At 39.8% G+C, this 15,622-nt stretch overlaps 1 protein-coding gene across 7 annotated transcripts in view; it reads left to right on the top strand.

The window, feature by feature from the left end:
* Positions 1–14,123, top strand: part of LOC119244442 (patched domain-containing protein 3-like) — a 28,153-nt gene extending 14,030 nt beyond the window's left edge. The window contains exons 2-4 of one of the 7 annotated variants that reach the window (XR_005125032.2): positions 6,361–6,429; positions 7,628–8,348; positions 8,496–9,090. Coding sequence is in view for 5 of the 7 variants with exons in the window: in XM_037510215.2 (XP_037366112.1) it covers positions 8,569–8,714; positions 13,646–13,991 (492 nt within the window). In the remaining 2 variants the exon portion in view is untranslated. Of the gene's footprint in view, positions 1–6,360; positions 6,430–7,326; positions 8,349–8,495; positions 9,091–10,267; positions 10,369–13,645 lie in introns of those variants that run through there. The other 6 variants (XR_005125031.2, XM_054694861.1, XM_054694862.1 and 3 more) reach the window with 6 other exon arrangements.
* Positions 14,124–15,622: the final 1,499 nt, after the last annotated feature.

The following is a 15,622-nucleotide window of genomic DNA, read 5'->3' as shown; positions in this document are numbered from 1 at the left end:
CCTACATCACAGTGCTATTTTAAGAATTAAATAATATATAAAGAACACATAATAAATGCTAATCATATGTTTGCCATAGTTATCACATGTGCATGTGATTCATGTAACTGCACTCAACCAATTTTCATTTGTGCCAGTAGGATTTCATTGTCACTTTTAATCAGATACGCCCTGCTTTTAAACTTCTTTTGTGACTGTGAGATCACACACACACCAAGGAGCAGTGAGCTGCCAGCTAAAACAGAGGGGCAACAGTGATCCCCTGGAACTGTTGCTCCCAGTGCCCTTTTAGCTCTCACCACCATTGAAAGCTATTTTTTGGGCCAGGAAAAGGTACTCTTGGGAGCCTTGGGAGCAGGCATTGTGATTTTTAAAAGCTCCTCAACAATTACTCCAGGTTATACTTTGGGAATAGGTATCATATATCCACAAAGAGAAATCAGTAGAAAGAAATACTGTGGACCTAAAAGCCATCATAAGAGACTCACTAATCTGAGCTACTTGATACTAGTGCTGTTTATGAAGAGACCCTTGAAATCACCAACAAAACGAGACCTAAATGGACACAATATGAACATGCTACAGTTTCATTTCAAATAAATTAGCAATAAATGGAATCCAAAAAAGCAGTTTCCCCAAAGAATGGTTTTATTGCTTTTGCATCAGTTTTACTGAGTACATTTTCTGAGGACAGCCCGGTACACCTGTGATAGTTATTATAACTACTGGCTATTAGGAAAGGAGTTTTGTTGAAAAATTCTGCTTTTTGGAAATTTTTGTTTCTTTTCATCTATTGCTAGAAATATGGAAGGAGTCTTCATTTCACTCCCAGTTGAAATATTTGTAATCTAACCCTCTGGATTTGGATGCCTTTGCAAACATCCTGAGCTACAGGGGAGTTCTCCTCAAAAATATGTACATTCACAAATTGGCTGCTGACATGATAGGGAATTATTTTTATTGTTCCATTGGCCAAATAGGGAAACATTCAGAGCTTCGTTTTCATTTTCTGAGATGTTGCTCCAGATACAAATGTCTCATAATGTCATAGGTGTCTTAATTTTACACCCAAAGGCATAAAACAGAAAGGATTTTGTGCAGCCATTGTTGTGAATTTCTCTCTCTAAATCGCTGCCAGTCTAATATTAGACAGATGTTTTAACTCTACCATAATGTAGACACCTCAGAAATGACAACAGTAAGCCAGAAAAATTTTAAATCCTGAAAATATGACAAAGATTATTTTCATATTGAACATATCTGTCAAAAATAGAAGCCTTAGGGGGCATCCCTGGTGGTGCAGCAGTTGTGTGCTGGGCTGAGAAGCTGCCCGCAGACTCTGCAGCACTGCTTTGATCCCCAGCCACCAGAGAGGGTCCCACATGGCACGCCGACTTCTCCTGCCGTGCCTGCTGCTCCCCTCAGCAGTGTACTTTGTCAGTCTGACTGTTCTGGCCCCTTCTCTGGTTCTGCTGAATTCTCTCACCCTTCCACATTTCTGACTGTACCCAGTGCTTGTATAAATAAATAAATTTAAAAAAAGAAAGAAAATTGGTAAAAAAAATTGGTAAAATATTTTTTAAAAAAGCCTTTGCTGATTTGGTAACAATGATAAAATCAAACCAAGTGCTTCAGAATATTCTTTAGTTAACAAATGAAAATTCATTAACACATTTCTTATTTGTTGATGACAAACTGTTAACAGTTTTTAAGCGATGACTTGTGAAGTGTAAGATATAGCTTGTGCTTTTTAGATGCTAAAAATACATCTAAATATTAAGCAAAGATCAGAGGAAAGCAAAAATCAAATCCCTATCACTTTATCTTTGTATAGCTTTTAATTTATAATTTCTAATCAGCTTAAGATATGATTCATATTTACTTTCATTTTAAAATCTAGCTTAATTTTCATTTCACAGCAATGCCTCAATTTATTATGACTATTTCTTTACTGTGACTTAGTACTGGTTTTTATACTTCGCAACTATGTTGTATTATAAGAGTAATGATTGCAAAACATTTCTGACAAGTATGGCAATTAGTAGCTAATGTTTTCCATTTGGTCCCTGGTGTGTCACCAAAAGGTCCATTGATCCCAGACAATAAGGAGACATCCTCCTAAGCACGTGACAGAAATATAAATGCTTAATTAATTAATTTTGATCATTTACCTATACATTTTTATAAATACTATCATATGTTGTTTAAATTATTCAGGCACCAAATTACTGCAGGAATGTTATCACATCCAGACCTTCAGTCTAAAGTTTTTAAAGTTTTTTTTTTTCAATTCTTTTAATCGATTTGTGTAAAATGTATCATCATTTATTTCTAAGTATCTCCTTTGTAAAATTACAACCAGTCTTCTGAAATCTCCCCTTTATCACAGCTTTAGTGGTGTTTCCCACAAAAGTTCTCCAAAGAGTCAAAATGAAAAGCTGTATCGAATGAACCCAGATCCACACCACAAATCATGGAAAAGAAATGCAGAATGCTTCACAATTTCAATCTGTAGGCTTGGAAAGCACTGCAGATAGTCCGCATTCTAAGCAGTTGCTATGGCATGGTTCTATGTTGAGAACTAGCTCATCCCACTCCATCCTTCCCAGGGATTGTCCAGGTGGAAACATGCTTAGGACAACGTACAAAAAATCTAAGAAACTGTCTTAATGATTTCACTTTTGCTGGCTGAAAAATAAAGTCAGAAAGGCTTCTTTTAACTAAAAGAACCGTTCTAAACATAAATATTATAGGGCCTCCCCTGGTGGCGCAGCGGTTGAGCTCTGGGCTGCAAAGCTACCCGCAGCCTCTTCAGCGCTAGTTCAATGCCGGGCCGCCATGCATGGGTCCCACATGGCGCGCAGACCTCTCCTGCCGCCGCTGCTCCCCTCAGCAGTGTACATCGGTCCTTCTGCCTGCTCTGCTCCCCGCTCTGGCTCTGGTGAATTTTCTCACCCTCCCGTGCTCTGACAGTACCCAGTGTTTGTATAAATAAATGAATAAATCTTTAAAAAATAAATAAATGTAAATATTGTCATAGTTTATTTTGTCATTTAGCGAGCCTTTACTCAGTTCTTAGAAAGTGCCAGCGCTTTCTTAAGTTCCTTACAGGCAGATATTCTAATTTCCCCATTGAACTTGCCCAAGGTTACAAACCTCAGACACTGCCAAGCTGGGACATGAATACAGGGGCCAGACCACAGAGCCCTAACCAGTGTACAATGTTACCTCCAAATGATCCATGAAAGCACTCGAGGTCCAGGTACAAATGATACAACGTGGCTTCCTGTTTTGCTCTGGATGAGGCTTGATTATCAGCAGTATAGGTAAGCAATTTTTCTGGCCCCATATTTCTTTTTGTCTTGTGTTAAAGTTTACAAATCAGGGCTCCATGGTGGCGCAGTAACTTGAGCACAGTGTTGTGTGTCTGTCAGCAGCCTCTGTAGTGCAGGTTCGATTCCCAGGCGGCCAGGGAGATTCACACACGTGCAGCAGACCTCTCCTGTTTCGCCCTAGCTCCCCTCAACACTGTTTTAGGTCGTCTGCCTGTTCTGCTCCCCACTCTGTCTCTGGTGAATTCTCTTACCCTCCCGTGCCTCTGGCCTGTACTCCAGTTCTTGTATAAAGAAAAAAATCTTAAAAAAATAAAGTTTACACATCCTCCCTTATCACAATTCATATCACACGTGCAAATTCCACACAGTGAACATGCAAAGAAAAAACAATCTTAAATCATATAGCTGTGTCATTTGTATTATTGGCAGCATAAATATCACTGGATTTGCTCTGCTCTCCCCTCACCAAACCATTAAATAAAGACAACTACAGGGGAGCCACAGACTCCTAAAAACAAGCACAACCTTGACAAGCAAACACAAACATTTTGCCTGGGGAAAGATCACATGCTTTTTTTAAAATCAGATATTAATATCCTTAAATATGTAGAATCACAGCAATAAAGAAATTAAAAATGTAAAATCTGACACATAACTTTACTATGTATAAAGAATATTAATAGATAAAAGAAAACCAGGTGTGCTTGTTCTATTTCTCATGATAAAGTAATAATTTGTGTAATGATTTATGCAAAAGCAATGTTAGAAAAAAGTCTAAAATGTTCCACTAAGGTTTACAATGTGCACGTAACACAGCTAGGTGAAAGGATAAAAGCAAGATAACACAGAAAACACAAAATAGTATAATAGAAATAAATCCCAAAATATGTGATATAGGAGTTCAAATGGGTTGAACACACCTATTATGAGACAATTTTTCAGATTAGATTTTTTTTAATCTTGTATGTCACTAATAAGAGACATACCTAAAACAAATGAACACCAAAGTTTAAAAGTAGACATAACAAAATTACAACAAAAAATAATAAATCAAGATGAGGTAGTGATATTTTTAAGTATCAAATATTTAATGAGGCAAAGAGATATCTGATATATATATGTATATATTATATTTATATATATATATATATATATAGCAAGCTTGTAAACAAAGCAAACTTATAAGCAGGATTGTAACCAAAATAGCTTCTATATATAAAGAAAACACGCCGAATTACAAGGTTAAGTTGACAAATTCAGACTTATGGTAGGAGGTACATCTTTCCTGCTCAGAAACAGGTAAGACAATCAGATAAAATTATTAAGACATACAAATGTGCAATGTACTTAAGAATAAAGAACCTTACATTCAACACAATAAATATTATTTTCATATGCAAAAAATTACACAAATAACCATATATTGGCCTCCAAGTGGCCCAGGGGGTTGAGTGCAGAACTATGAAGGTGTCCACAGCCTCTACAGTGAGGGTTTGATTCTGGGCTCGCCAGAGAGATAGCCACTTGGCACGGCGGACCTCTCCTGTCTCATCCCCTGCTCCCCTCAGCAGTGTATTTCAGTAGATCTGCCTGTTCTGCACCCCACTCTGTCTCTGGTGAATTGTCTCACCCTCCCATGCCTCTGGCCTGTACCCCAGCTCTTGTATAAATAAATAAATCTTTAAAAAAAAACCCATATATCCAGAAAATACACCTCATCAAATTGAAAAGAATTGATATTATACAGAACATTCTCTGGCAATATAATGATAATATACATAATATATGAACCATGCAAGCCCATAGACTTGGAAACAATCCCACTTTTAATAATTCATGATTTAAAAAAGTAAAGAAATTACTAGATTTTCGAAAATTTATAATTAGAACACTATCCATCAAAACCTGGAGAGTACCTAGCCCAACCCTTAAGTGAAAGTTAATAGTTTTAAATGCACTTATTGGAAATTAAGAAACTGTCAACCCAACAAGTCAGAAAAAGAAGAAAGCTGGAAGAAGGAAGTAAAGGCATAGGTAGAAATGAAAGAAACAGAGTGATCAAAGAATTTTAAAACAGAGTTAAACAATATAATCAAAACTTAGTTCTTTTAAAAGAGTAGTATATAGAGAGAGCTTTGAAAACCTGTTTAAAGAAAAAAAGAGAATAAGCACAATTAATGGTATGAATGGAAAAAAGGATCAAAAGTATAAATAAATAACAGATTTTTAAAAAAATCTTTCCAAACACATGAAAATGTTAATAATTTTAAAAGAAATGGCATAAACACATATTTAGAAAAATGCAAATTATCATGTTTCCTGGAGAACAATTAAAAACCTGATTCACCCTCAGCTATAGAAGAACTTAAACTGAATGCTAAAAATGGCCATCTCTTAAAGTCACTAAACCCAGCTATTTCACAGAAGAAATTTAACTGCCTTTTCTGAAACAGGTTATTCCTCCCTTATATAATTACTTGTATAATAGAAATTGTGGCCCTTTGATGCCTGGAAGGACCAAAACATCTGCAATGTTTCTTCCCCCAAAAGGTGGCCACTAATCAGCCTTTGGACATTTCATACCCTAAGTAACTTCACTTCAATGAAATGTCATGTCATTTTCAATGCTGGAGAGCCATGGCAACTACCGCCCAGTCAATCCCATATAATTCATTCCCCTACTCCTTTCCAGAAGGTTCCCTTAGTTTTACAAATCTTATCTTGACCCCTACATCTTGGAAAAATCTATAAGCCAGCCATGATTTTTAGGACTGAGCTCTCTCCTTCCATTGCTTTAACTTGATTTGGGGATCATATATTTTTTTTTTAAACAAATATCTATGTGTTTGTTTTGAGGCCAGAAATATTAAGTTCTGAATTATCAAACCATTCATTGTTTAATTAAGTCTTGTCCATCTTCACCTTACTAACTTAGATAAACTTATCCAAATTCCTTCTCAGGATCCTTGCCTCATGCACTTCAGGCACAGGTTGATCACTTTTTCCTTCTTGATTCCTTTCTAAGGTTTCTCTTCTGTGTGCCTCTTATTGGAGAAGATTTAACTCTAGAAATTCTTGGTCCACAAGAGCTCAGGTAAAACATGAATCTATATGTAACTTTATCCCTCGGAATGTACTTACTAATGCATGAAGTAGTCTAAACTAATGGTCCACAATCTTGGCTTAAACATCTGTGGAATACTATACAGATGTGAAAAAGATGAAATAGTGGCTTTGGGAACAAAATGGATGGTCCTCAAGGTAACTATGTTAAGTGAAACAAATCAGAAAGTGAAAGATAGCTATTGGATGGTTTCACTCATCTGAGAAGCATGAATAACCAAAAAACACTCAGACAAAATACAGCAGGAATAGATCTTAAACTCAGTGAAACTATTTAATGGTTACAGAGGAAATGATGTGGGGGGTGTGAGAATGAGGCCAGTATGGAGGGTAAGTGGAACATGTATACATATGGAGAAATAAAATTAAAATAGAAATAGAAAAATCCATTGATTTTTTTTTTTTTGTAACCACTGACTAGCTCTTCTATGCTTCAAGAGAACTCCAACTATTCATTTACGTTCTGCACTTGGTTCCCCTTTGGGAGCATTACTACTATTTTCTCTGATAATTTTTTTCAGATTATAGTCACTCTCTGACCTAGTTAAATATTAAATTATTTCTCTCTTTTAAAGTCCTATCTCATCAATATTTCAGATCTCATTTGCTTGTTTTACTTTTTGTGTGCTGAGTACAACCTTCAATGTCTCATTTCTCCTTTTCTAATACTTCCATTAATGAAATCTCTATTTTTCTTTCCCTTAAGCAATCTCTAGTTGTTTTCTGCTATTGCTTTCTGGGTATCACTCTATTACAGAAAATGGGAAATTCACTTTGTTATATAAAAAAGGAATTTAAGGTCAAGGTTAAAGCAACTACTTTAAAAATTTTACTATGAGTGCTATGAAACTGATCCCAATCCCTGTTTTCTCTTGTTTCAGAGCCAACAAGTTCCAAATGCACAAAAACTTGTCAATCCTCTGATGTCTCAATCTTACTAATGTCTCATTTGACCAAGTTAGCCAAACCCAGAGTCATTAAGGAAAGGGACCACGGAATGTCACAAATACTGACAGTCAAGATTCAATGGAGGCCATTGATGTTAAGAGTTGACCACACTACCAAGATTGATATGCAAATTTTCCCCACATATTATATTCATGATCAGTTCTTGCTGTTGGCGCTATTAATCCTTACTTCACAATCTTTCTGAATTATTCGTGTTTCAGCTTTAGAGCCCCTTCTCAACGTCTGGTGCAACTCTTACGATTTGAACCCAGAAAAAGAAAACTATGAGGATCTCATAATGCCTAGGGGCAGCTTATTACACAAATTGGAACAAATCTACTGCTTTAATTCCTAACAAGGAAGAAAGAAGACAGGAAAAAGGGATCATACGAAGATATAAAACGATACCTCCTATCTCATTTAGCATAAAGGCATCTGAAAAAATCCTAGAGGATCTACTTAGTACAGAATCCATTTCAGTTAATGTGTCTACCACATCTTAATTAAATAAAACTGCAGTACAGAAAGTCCAGGAGGGCCATTTGAGTAGTGAGAATAAGCAGCTACATATTAGTCAGTGGGAAGGTCCTTTCTTTGCTGCCACTGCTGTATTCTCACCCACTTTTGAATAACATGGAGTCTCCAATGGGTAACAAATGCAGGAATGAATAAGCCACAGTTCTTGTCTCTGAAGAGCTTATGGTCAAATGCAGGAAACAAATAATCACATTACTTACTAGCACACAAATTTAAAAAGACATGTTATAAATAGCAGTGGGCAATATCCCTTTTTTCCCCCCACCAAACTAGCTCTAGCTAACCTGAGAGAGTGGGACTAAAAAGAAGGAGATGGGGACAGAGAATATGCAGTGCACATGTACAGTGTCCACAGTTGAGGACAACTGGGGAACAGAAGGAGAATGAAACTACCTACTGATAAAGGTAAGGATAGCAGGTGACTGAGCACTCGGTTATGCTTTGTCTGCTTGAATTGTCTAGACTGCTTATGCCTAAGAAGCAGACTAGATAAAATGTTAAGTTCTAAACTATGTTCTTTAATATCCCAATTCCTTTCCTGTTCTCATACAGATGGTATTTTCTAAAGTATGGAGGATCCTTCCCTGGAAAAGTGTATTCCATACTCAGATGAAAGTTCAGGGCGATGTCTCAGTCGAAAGGAAGAAACCTAAGAAACAAACCAACTCCGATGCCATATCATTTGCATGCCATCATGTCTCAGCTAATACTTGGTGTGATCTCCAGCTCTGCAGCCAATATGAAAGAGTTTCACAAATCAAACATTAGCAGGTAAACTCATAGAACAACCGGCCTGATCTTATTTCATAGGCATTGTAAGAAAGCCAAATTCCTCTGCAGGTAAATGGTTTTTCAGGCTTTTCTGCCCTCCCACTATTGGCACAGCCCTGCCTGATGGGTCCCTGCAGTTGTTACATTGCTGCAAGTTGTCTCCTTTGCTTCTGTGGGCCATGGGAGGAGTATTGGGATAGCCACCAAGAGAAGCAGCAGCAGAAGAGGCAGGAGAGAAAGACCTGGAGAAAAAAGCCAGAGAAGCCCAGAGTGACGACTTGCTGGGGACTTGGAGACTACGGGACTCCTGGTCCCCAGCATGCCGCCTGCTGTGTACCTGTTTGCCATACTACATGTAAAACTCAATAAAAGCCTGAGAAAGCCATGGAGGGCTCCAAGCCTCTCCTTTACCCATCTGCTGGATCATAGACATCCTGCTCAGTGGCCCTTCCTGCCACTACAATTCTTTTTTTTTTTTTTTTTTTTTTTGGAAAGTTATCCAGAGGGAGTTTTATTCAGTGTATGAATATACAGAATTTCCTTGATTTATTAAAGAACTATGAACAAGTTACATCAGCTTCATGTCACATAGATTTTTCTAGAAAAAATAAACCTACATCCACTAGTTGAGTCATAACAAAAATATCCATTTGGGAGAACCTGGTATATTTTACTTGTGGAAATGTGTGTATTTTCATGAAATAAATAGTTTTTCATCATGAATGTGCTTATGGTTCACAAATAAGGAAAGATTAATTTTTTAACCTCATCAGAAGATGCATTTCATGGGCATTATTTTTCTTTTACAAAATATAGCTTATGCGGTAAAGGTGTAATTTCTTGACAGTGGACCACATTTCAACAAGTAAAATCAATGATGTGAGAGATCCTGTGTCAGAATACACACACACTCCAAGTGCAACTGGAAGGTCAAGGCTAGAAATGAGAACTTTTAGAACTGTGGCCTGTAAAAGACTGGTCACGACTGGTTTGATCCAGAGAAAATGTAACAAAAGTTTGTTATATTTGCGTTTTCCTACTTTTTTTTCTTTTCTTTTTTTTTTTTTTTTCAATTTTTTTTTTTTTTTAATATTAAATTTTATTTTTATATTCCCCCATACAATTGCAAACGCCCAATTCTGACCCCAATCCTTTCCCCCCGCCCCCCAAAAAGTGTCTCTGGTTCATAGTTTTTTGTTGATTTTGATTTTCACTTTCTTATATTCATTTTCCTGGTCCCTTATTTAAGTTTTCTAGATTCCTGCTATGAGTGAGACCATCCGGTATTTTTCTTTTTCTTTTTGGCTTATTTCACTGAGCATGATCCCTTCCAGTGCCATCCATGTTGCTGCAAATTGCATGTGTTTATCTTTTTTGAATGCTGAGTAATATTCCATGGTATATATGTACCACATCTTCTTGATCCAGTCATCTATTTTTGGGCATTTGGGTTGTTTCCAAAGCTTAGCTATTGTAAACAGTGCTGCTATAAACATAGGAGTGCAGGTGCTCTTTGGAATTGATGTTTCTGTGTCCTTTGGGTAAATACCTAGGAGTGGAATTGCTGGATCATATGGAAGCACCCAAAGCAGTGATAGTGAAGAGAAAGATAAACAGCTGGGACTACATCAAATTAAAGAGCTTCTGCACAGCAAAAGAGACAATAACAAAAACAAAAGAAACCCCACCAACTGGGAGAACATTTTTGCACCCAACACTAATGATAAAGGACTGATCACAAAAATCTGCAAAGAGCTGATGAGACTCAGCAACAACAAAGAAAATAATCCAGTCAAAAAATGGGCAGAAGAGCTAAAAAGAAACTTCTCTGAAGAGGAAATGCAAATGGCCAACAGACATATGAAAAAATGTTCACCATCACTTGTCATCAGGGAAATGCAAATCAAAACTACCATGAGATACCATCTCACACCAGTGAGAATGGCACATATTAAAAAAACTAGCAACAACAAATGTTGGCGAGGATGTGGAGAAAAAGGAACTCTTGTGCACTGTTGGTGGGAGTGCAAACTGGTCCAACCACTATGGAGAGCTGTGTGGAGATTTCTGGACCTACTAAACACTACAATTCTTATAATATAAAACAAAATTGGCAGGAGAAAAATTAAATAAAGACAGTCTTTTTTGACTGACATTCTAGACTCAAACAAATGTTAGTAATCTAGATGAGTAGATTAATAAAATAATCTAGAAGGAGAAGACAGGATAATATAGGATCCAGAAGCATATACTTGCTTTTCTATAAAAGTTAGTACTTACCAGTGACTGCTTTGTGAACTCTTGTGGACATTCAGTAGTTGTTTTCTGAGGGGAAAAATATGCTGACGTGATGCTAAAGAAGTATCACAGAGATGGGCATTGAGAGGCCCTGTGCCTGGATTTGCTTCATGGTAGAGTACTTGTAAGGACCTTTCGATCTTTCCTCTTCAAACTTTAGGACACCAAGCCATTCCCTCCATAATATGTGTGTGGTATAACACATGACATTCCCAAATCAGTAATTCCATCTACAGGCTAAATGTGATACAGATGCCAGTAGGTTGAAAGCATGTGAATAATACATTCAAGAGGTGGCTGTAATTAGAACTTGAAACAGGGAATAAAAAGAAAAGGAGCCCTCCTGCTAGTTTACTGTAACTTTTTTTTTTTGACAATGATCAACATTTTCTTTTCTTTTTTCTTTTTTTTTAATAATAAATTTTATTTTTATATTCCCCATACATTTGCAACCCCCCCATTCTGACCCCAGTCCCTCCCCTCCCACCCCCCACTCCCCAAAAACTGTCTCTGGTTCATAGTTTTTTTGTTGATTTTGATTTTCACTTTCTTATAGTTATTCATTTTCCCGAGTGCCCTCTTGTGGTCTCCTTTCAACCATGACTTTATGGATAACCAACATTCAAAATCTATTTCTCCTTTAAGAGATTGTAAAAGATATTCCCATAAACTCTTAGAGTAGTCTTACAATCTGAAGACTGTATGAAAAAATGCTTTTTCTACTTACATTAAAGACATAATTACTATTAATGCAAAGTGATTGCAACCATGGGAAAATGCCAGGCAATTTTCCTTATAATAGGAACAGTACATCACCCGCCTTTCCGAAGCCCAGTTAAAAGCATGCTCTAAGAGGCTTTTCTTTGACTGAGTCATTCCTTTCTAGAGAGAGGTCTGTCCATTCGGCCTTGATACCGTTTCTATTCCAAGGATTTTGTCTGTATCATCTAATGTGCACAATTTGTTGGCATGTCATTTCTCAGAGTAATTTCTTAAAATTGTTTTAAATTTCAGAATGATCCATGGTAATCTTTCATTTCTGACTTTAGTCTTTTGGATTGCACTGATGTCTCTATTTATCAAGTCTCTAATTTATGCACGCCATTGTAATTTTCATAATTTTCTTATGCTCTGGAATTTTAAAAACATATTTTGAGACTACAATCACCTCACATTTGAGGATTGCCCCATAAATCAAACTCTTTGTCACTATGTGGTCACTTGTTTCTCTGCAATTTTTTTTTATTCTTCTGAATATCCACTTTTTTTGATTGTAATCTAACTACTTCAACTTTCATAACTAGCATTTCATTAGTATTTCGATTTCCCTTCACTTTTAAAATGAAAAGTGGGGTCTCCCCAGTGGCGCAGCGGGTTGAGCCCCGCACTGTGGAGCTGTCCGCGGCCCCGGCTACCGGCGAGGGTCCCACATGGCGTGGCAGACGTCTCCTGTCTCGCCCGCTGCTCCCCTCAGCAGTGTATTTCAGCCAGTCTGCCTGTTCTGCTCCCCGCTCTGTCTCTGGTGAATCCTCTCACCCTCCCGCGCATCTGGCCTGTACCCCAGTTCTTGAATAACAATAAACAAATCTAAAAAAATAAATAAATGAAATGAAAAGCCCCGGCAGGTCTTCACTCTGGGCTTCTCTGGCTTCCTTCTCCCTTTCTGTCCCAGCCTCTGCTTCTCTCCTCGGATATATCAACACTCCCGCCAGGCCACAGGAGGGAACCCCAGGACTGATAACAGTGTAGCAAATGCAGGCCCCTCAGGCAGGGAATACTAAGGGCAGGAACGCAGACCCGCCTGGAAACCACTTCCCCCCACTAGGCCAGCTGGAAAGACCCAGCTCTCCAGCAAAGTACCCCCCTGGTATCCCCCCGCTGCATCCGGGCATGCACAGTGGAGGTCAAAGGTCGCAAGAGCAGTGACCTTTGGCACAGCCTCCCTGTGGATTCCTCCTGGAAGCTGCGGGGGGAGGGGACTGGGCGAAACATTCAGTCACTGCTTTCTTGGTCTCCTGTTGAACAACTGGTCGGTCCTTCCGGAAATGGGGGTCCATTCCTCCAAGGTTGCACCCCAAGGGGGGTTCGAGCAAGGGGAGGCTTCAGGGGCTCAGAGGCCAGAGCAGGAGGACTGGCCCGAGCTATGGTCTGAGAGCAGAGCAGATCCTGAGGGGGTGACTGGGCCCCAGCAGCTCCCCACCTCCACGGGCACCCAGAGCAGGTCCTGGTATCCAGTGAGGGGCAAGAGCCCGACGAGAGCCAGGCTTCGGGGACTTCCTCAGACCCACCCCGACAGCCGTCTGAGAGAGGGGATTCACCGGTCCCAGAAGCCCAGGGGCAGCAGCCACCCCCTGGGAGGCCCCGCTGCCACACCAACCGCCTGGAGCAGCCCCTCTCCCGGGGCTTCCAGAGGATGGGGCTGGCTGTGGGCTCGCACCTCTGGCTCTTCCTGCTGGCGCCCCTGGTACTGACGGCTGTCCTGGGCACCGGTTGACGTACCTTCCCAGGGAGACTGAAGAGAGCCTGGAGGAGCAGTACACCTCTTTGGGCAGCCCCGGCAAAATTGAGCTGAGAATTGTGCAGGCACATTTCTCCAATAACGAGTTCCACCTCTTCTCCCTGTTGTGGTCCAGTGCGGAGGTCAACTTTGCCTCCATCCTGGTGATGTCCAACACTGCCAATCTGCTGGATCAAGTCATCTTCTCAGAAATGAGTCAACTGGACGAGGCAGTGCAGACGCTGACTGCGCCTTGGGAAGATGGAACCCAGGTCCTCTACCCTCAGGTGTGTGCCAGGTACCAGAGCACCTGCATGCCCTCCAACCCACTCCTGTTCATCTGGCAGAAGAATAACATCATGGACCTTAAAAGCACCACTTTCCCTATTTACAACATCTCTGCTGCGCCCCTCTACTTGGCCAACCTCTTGGGAGGAACAGTCCTAGGTCCTGGCGCAGGGACAAGCCACTTACTCCTGTAAGCCAAGACCATGTGGCTGCAGTACTACCTGAAGACCGCAGACCCCGAGGAAAGCCCGTGCAGCCAGAAGTGGCTGCTCGAGTTCCTGGACCAAATTCACGCCATTGAAAATTGCCTGGCCTTGAAGAACATCCAGGTGCCTGGGGCTGGGTTTAGAGGGAGGAGAAGGTGGGAGGGATATGACCTGTCCAGTGAGGTGTCCACGCCTGGCTACTTGGTGGAGGCCTTGACTTGGAACCGGCTCTGCTCCACTCTCTTTGAAGTTTAAGCCAACTTTCTTCAAGGGACCCCAAGGGAGGTAGCCAGCTTAGATACTGGGTTGCATTCTAGTGGGAAACATTCTACACCCCAGGGTTGGGAGTGTTCAGGGCAGACATTGATCTTCAGGGTTCCTTTCGGTTTTCTAGCCAGAATGCTCTCACTTCACGTCTGTGCTGTTTCTGGAGCCCCCGAAAACTTGCTTGGTGGCACTGGAAGAAAAAACAAACCTTTAACTGATGTTCCCTAGTGTTTTAGAAAAACACAACTATCTTAGATTTCTCAAGTATTTTCTAGCATCCTGCCAGGCACCTCAGATGAAGAGCAAACCTGCTAACACTTTTGGCCAGGCCTGGTGAGAGACACCTGGTGGGAAAAGGCTTTGAATACCAGGCCTTGCTGAAATTATACTTTGTACTTAAATAGCAAAAGACAACAACCTACTCGTCATTTAGAAAAAGTCAAAATTTTGACAGTTATTAATGATTACACAGTATTAGAGAAAATTGAGAATTTGTATACTCAGGTATGTTAAACATTGGCTTATTTTTTTTTAAAGATATATTCATTTTTTATACAAGCACCAGGTATAGTCAGATGCCGGGAGGGTCAGGGAATTCACCAGAGCAAGAGCAGGGAACAGAAGAGGCAGAATGACAAAATACACTGCTGAGGGGAGCAGCGGGTGTGGCAGGAGAGGTCTGTTGCGTCAGGTGGGACCCTCACTGGTGGCCTGGGATCTAACCAGCATGGCAGAGGCTGCCGACAGCTTCACAGCCCACCATGCAACCACTGTGCCACCAAGGGAGGCCCAAACATTGGATTTTTGAAAGAAATCTTAGAAAGCATGGCATGGATTTGTGGGGAAAATTTTTTATTACCTTTATTCTAAAATCATAATTCACATATTTTAATCTTTTACCAAACTATAACATGTTTCAATCAATAAGCTATAATATTTTGATACATCTTGTCACTCATACACAAATATTGATGTTAAAAGTTATTTAACTGCGTGTATTTTTACGACAGGTGGTCTACTTTACATCACTTTCTAGGAAACTTGAATTTGAGGCGAGTGCTAGGACAGTGGTCCCTTTTTTTACACGGCATACCTTCTGATCATATTATCTGCAATCATATCATGCTACAGGTAAAAATCTCTTATTAGTTTTTAAACTTAAAAATATTTGTTGTAAGATATTTAACGTAACACATGCCATCCCCACGGCTGCGTACTGTCGTGACTGTTTCCAATATCTTTTGTAACCCAAAGGAGGAACTCTGTGACCAGTGAGCAGTGTCTCCTGCTGCCCTTCTCTCCTCCAGTCCTGATTAACCTTGACTCTGTTCTTTCTACGAATTTGTCTTTCC

The sequence above is a fragment of the Talpa occidentalis genome, unplaced genomic scaffold, assembly GCF_014898055.3.
Source record: "Talpa occidentalis isolate TD23 unplaced genomic scaffold, MPIMG_talOcc4v2.1 talOcc4.14, whole genome shotgun sequence".
NCBI classification, from domain to species: Eukaryota; Metazoa; Chordata; class Mammalia; order Eulipotyphla; family Talpidae; genus Talpa; species Talpa occidentalis.
This window is presented reverse-complemented; position numbering and strand designations above follow the sequence as displayed.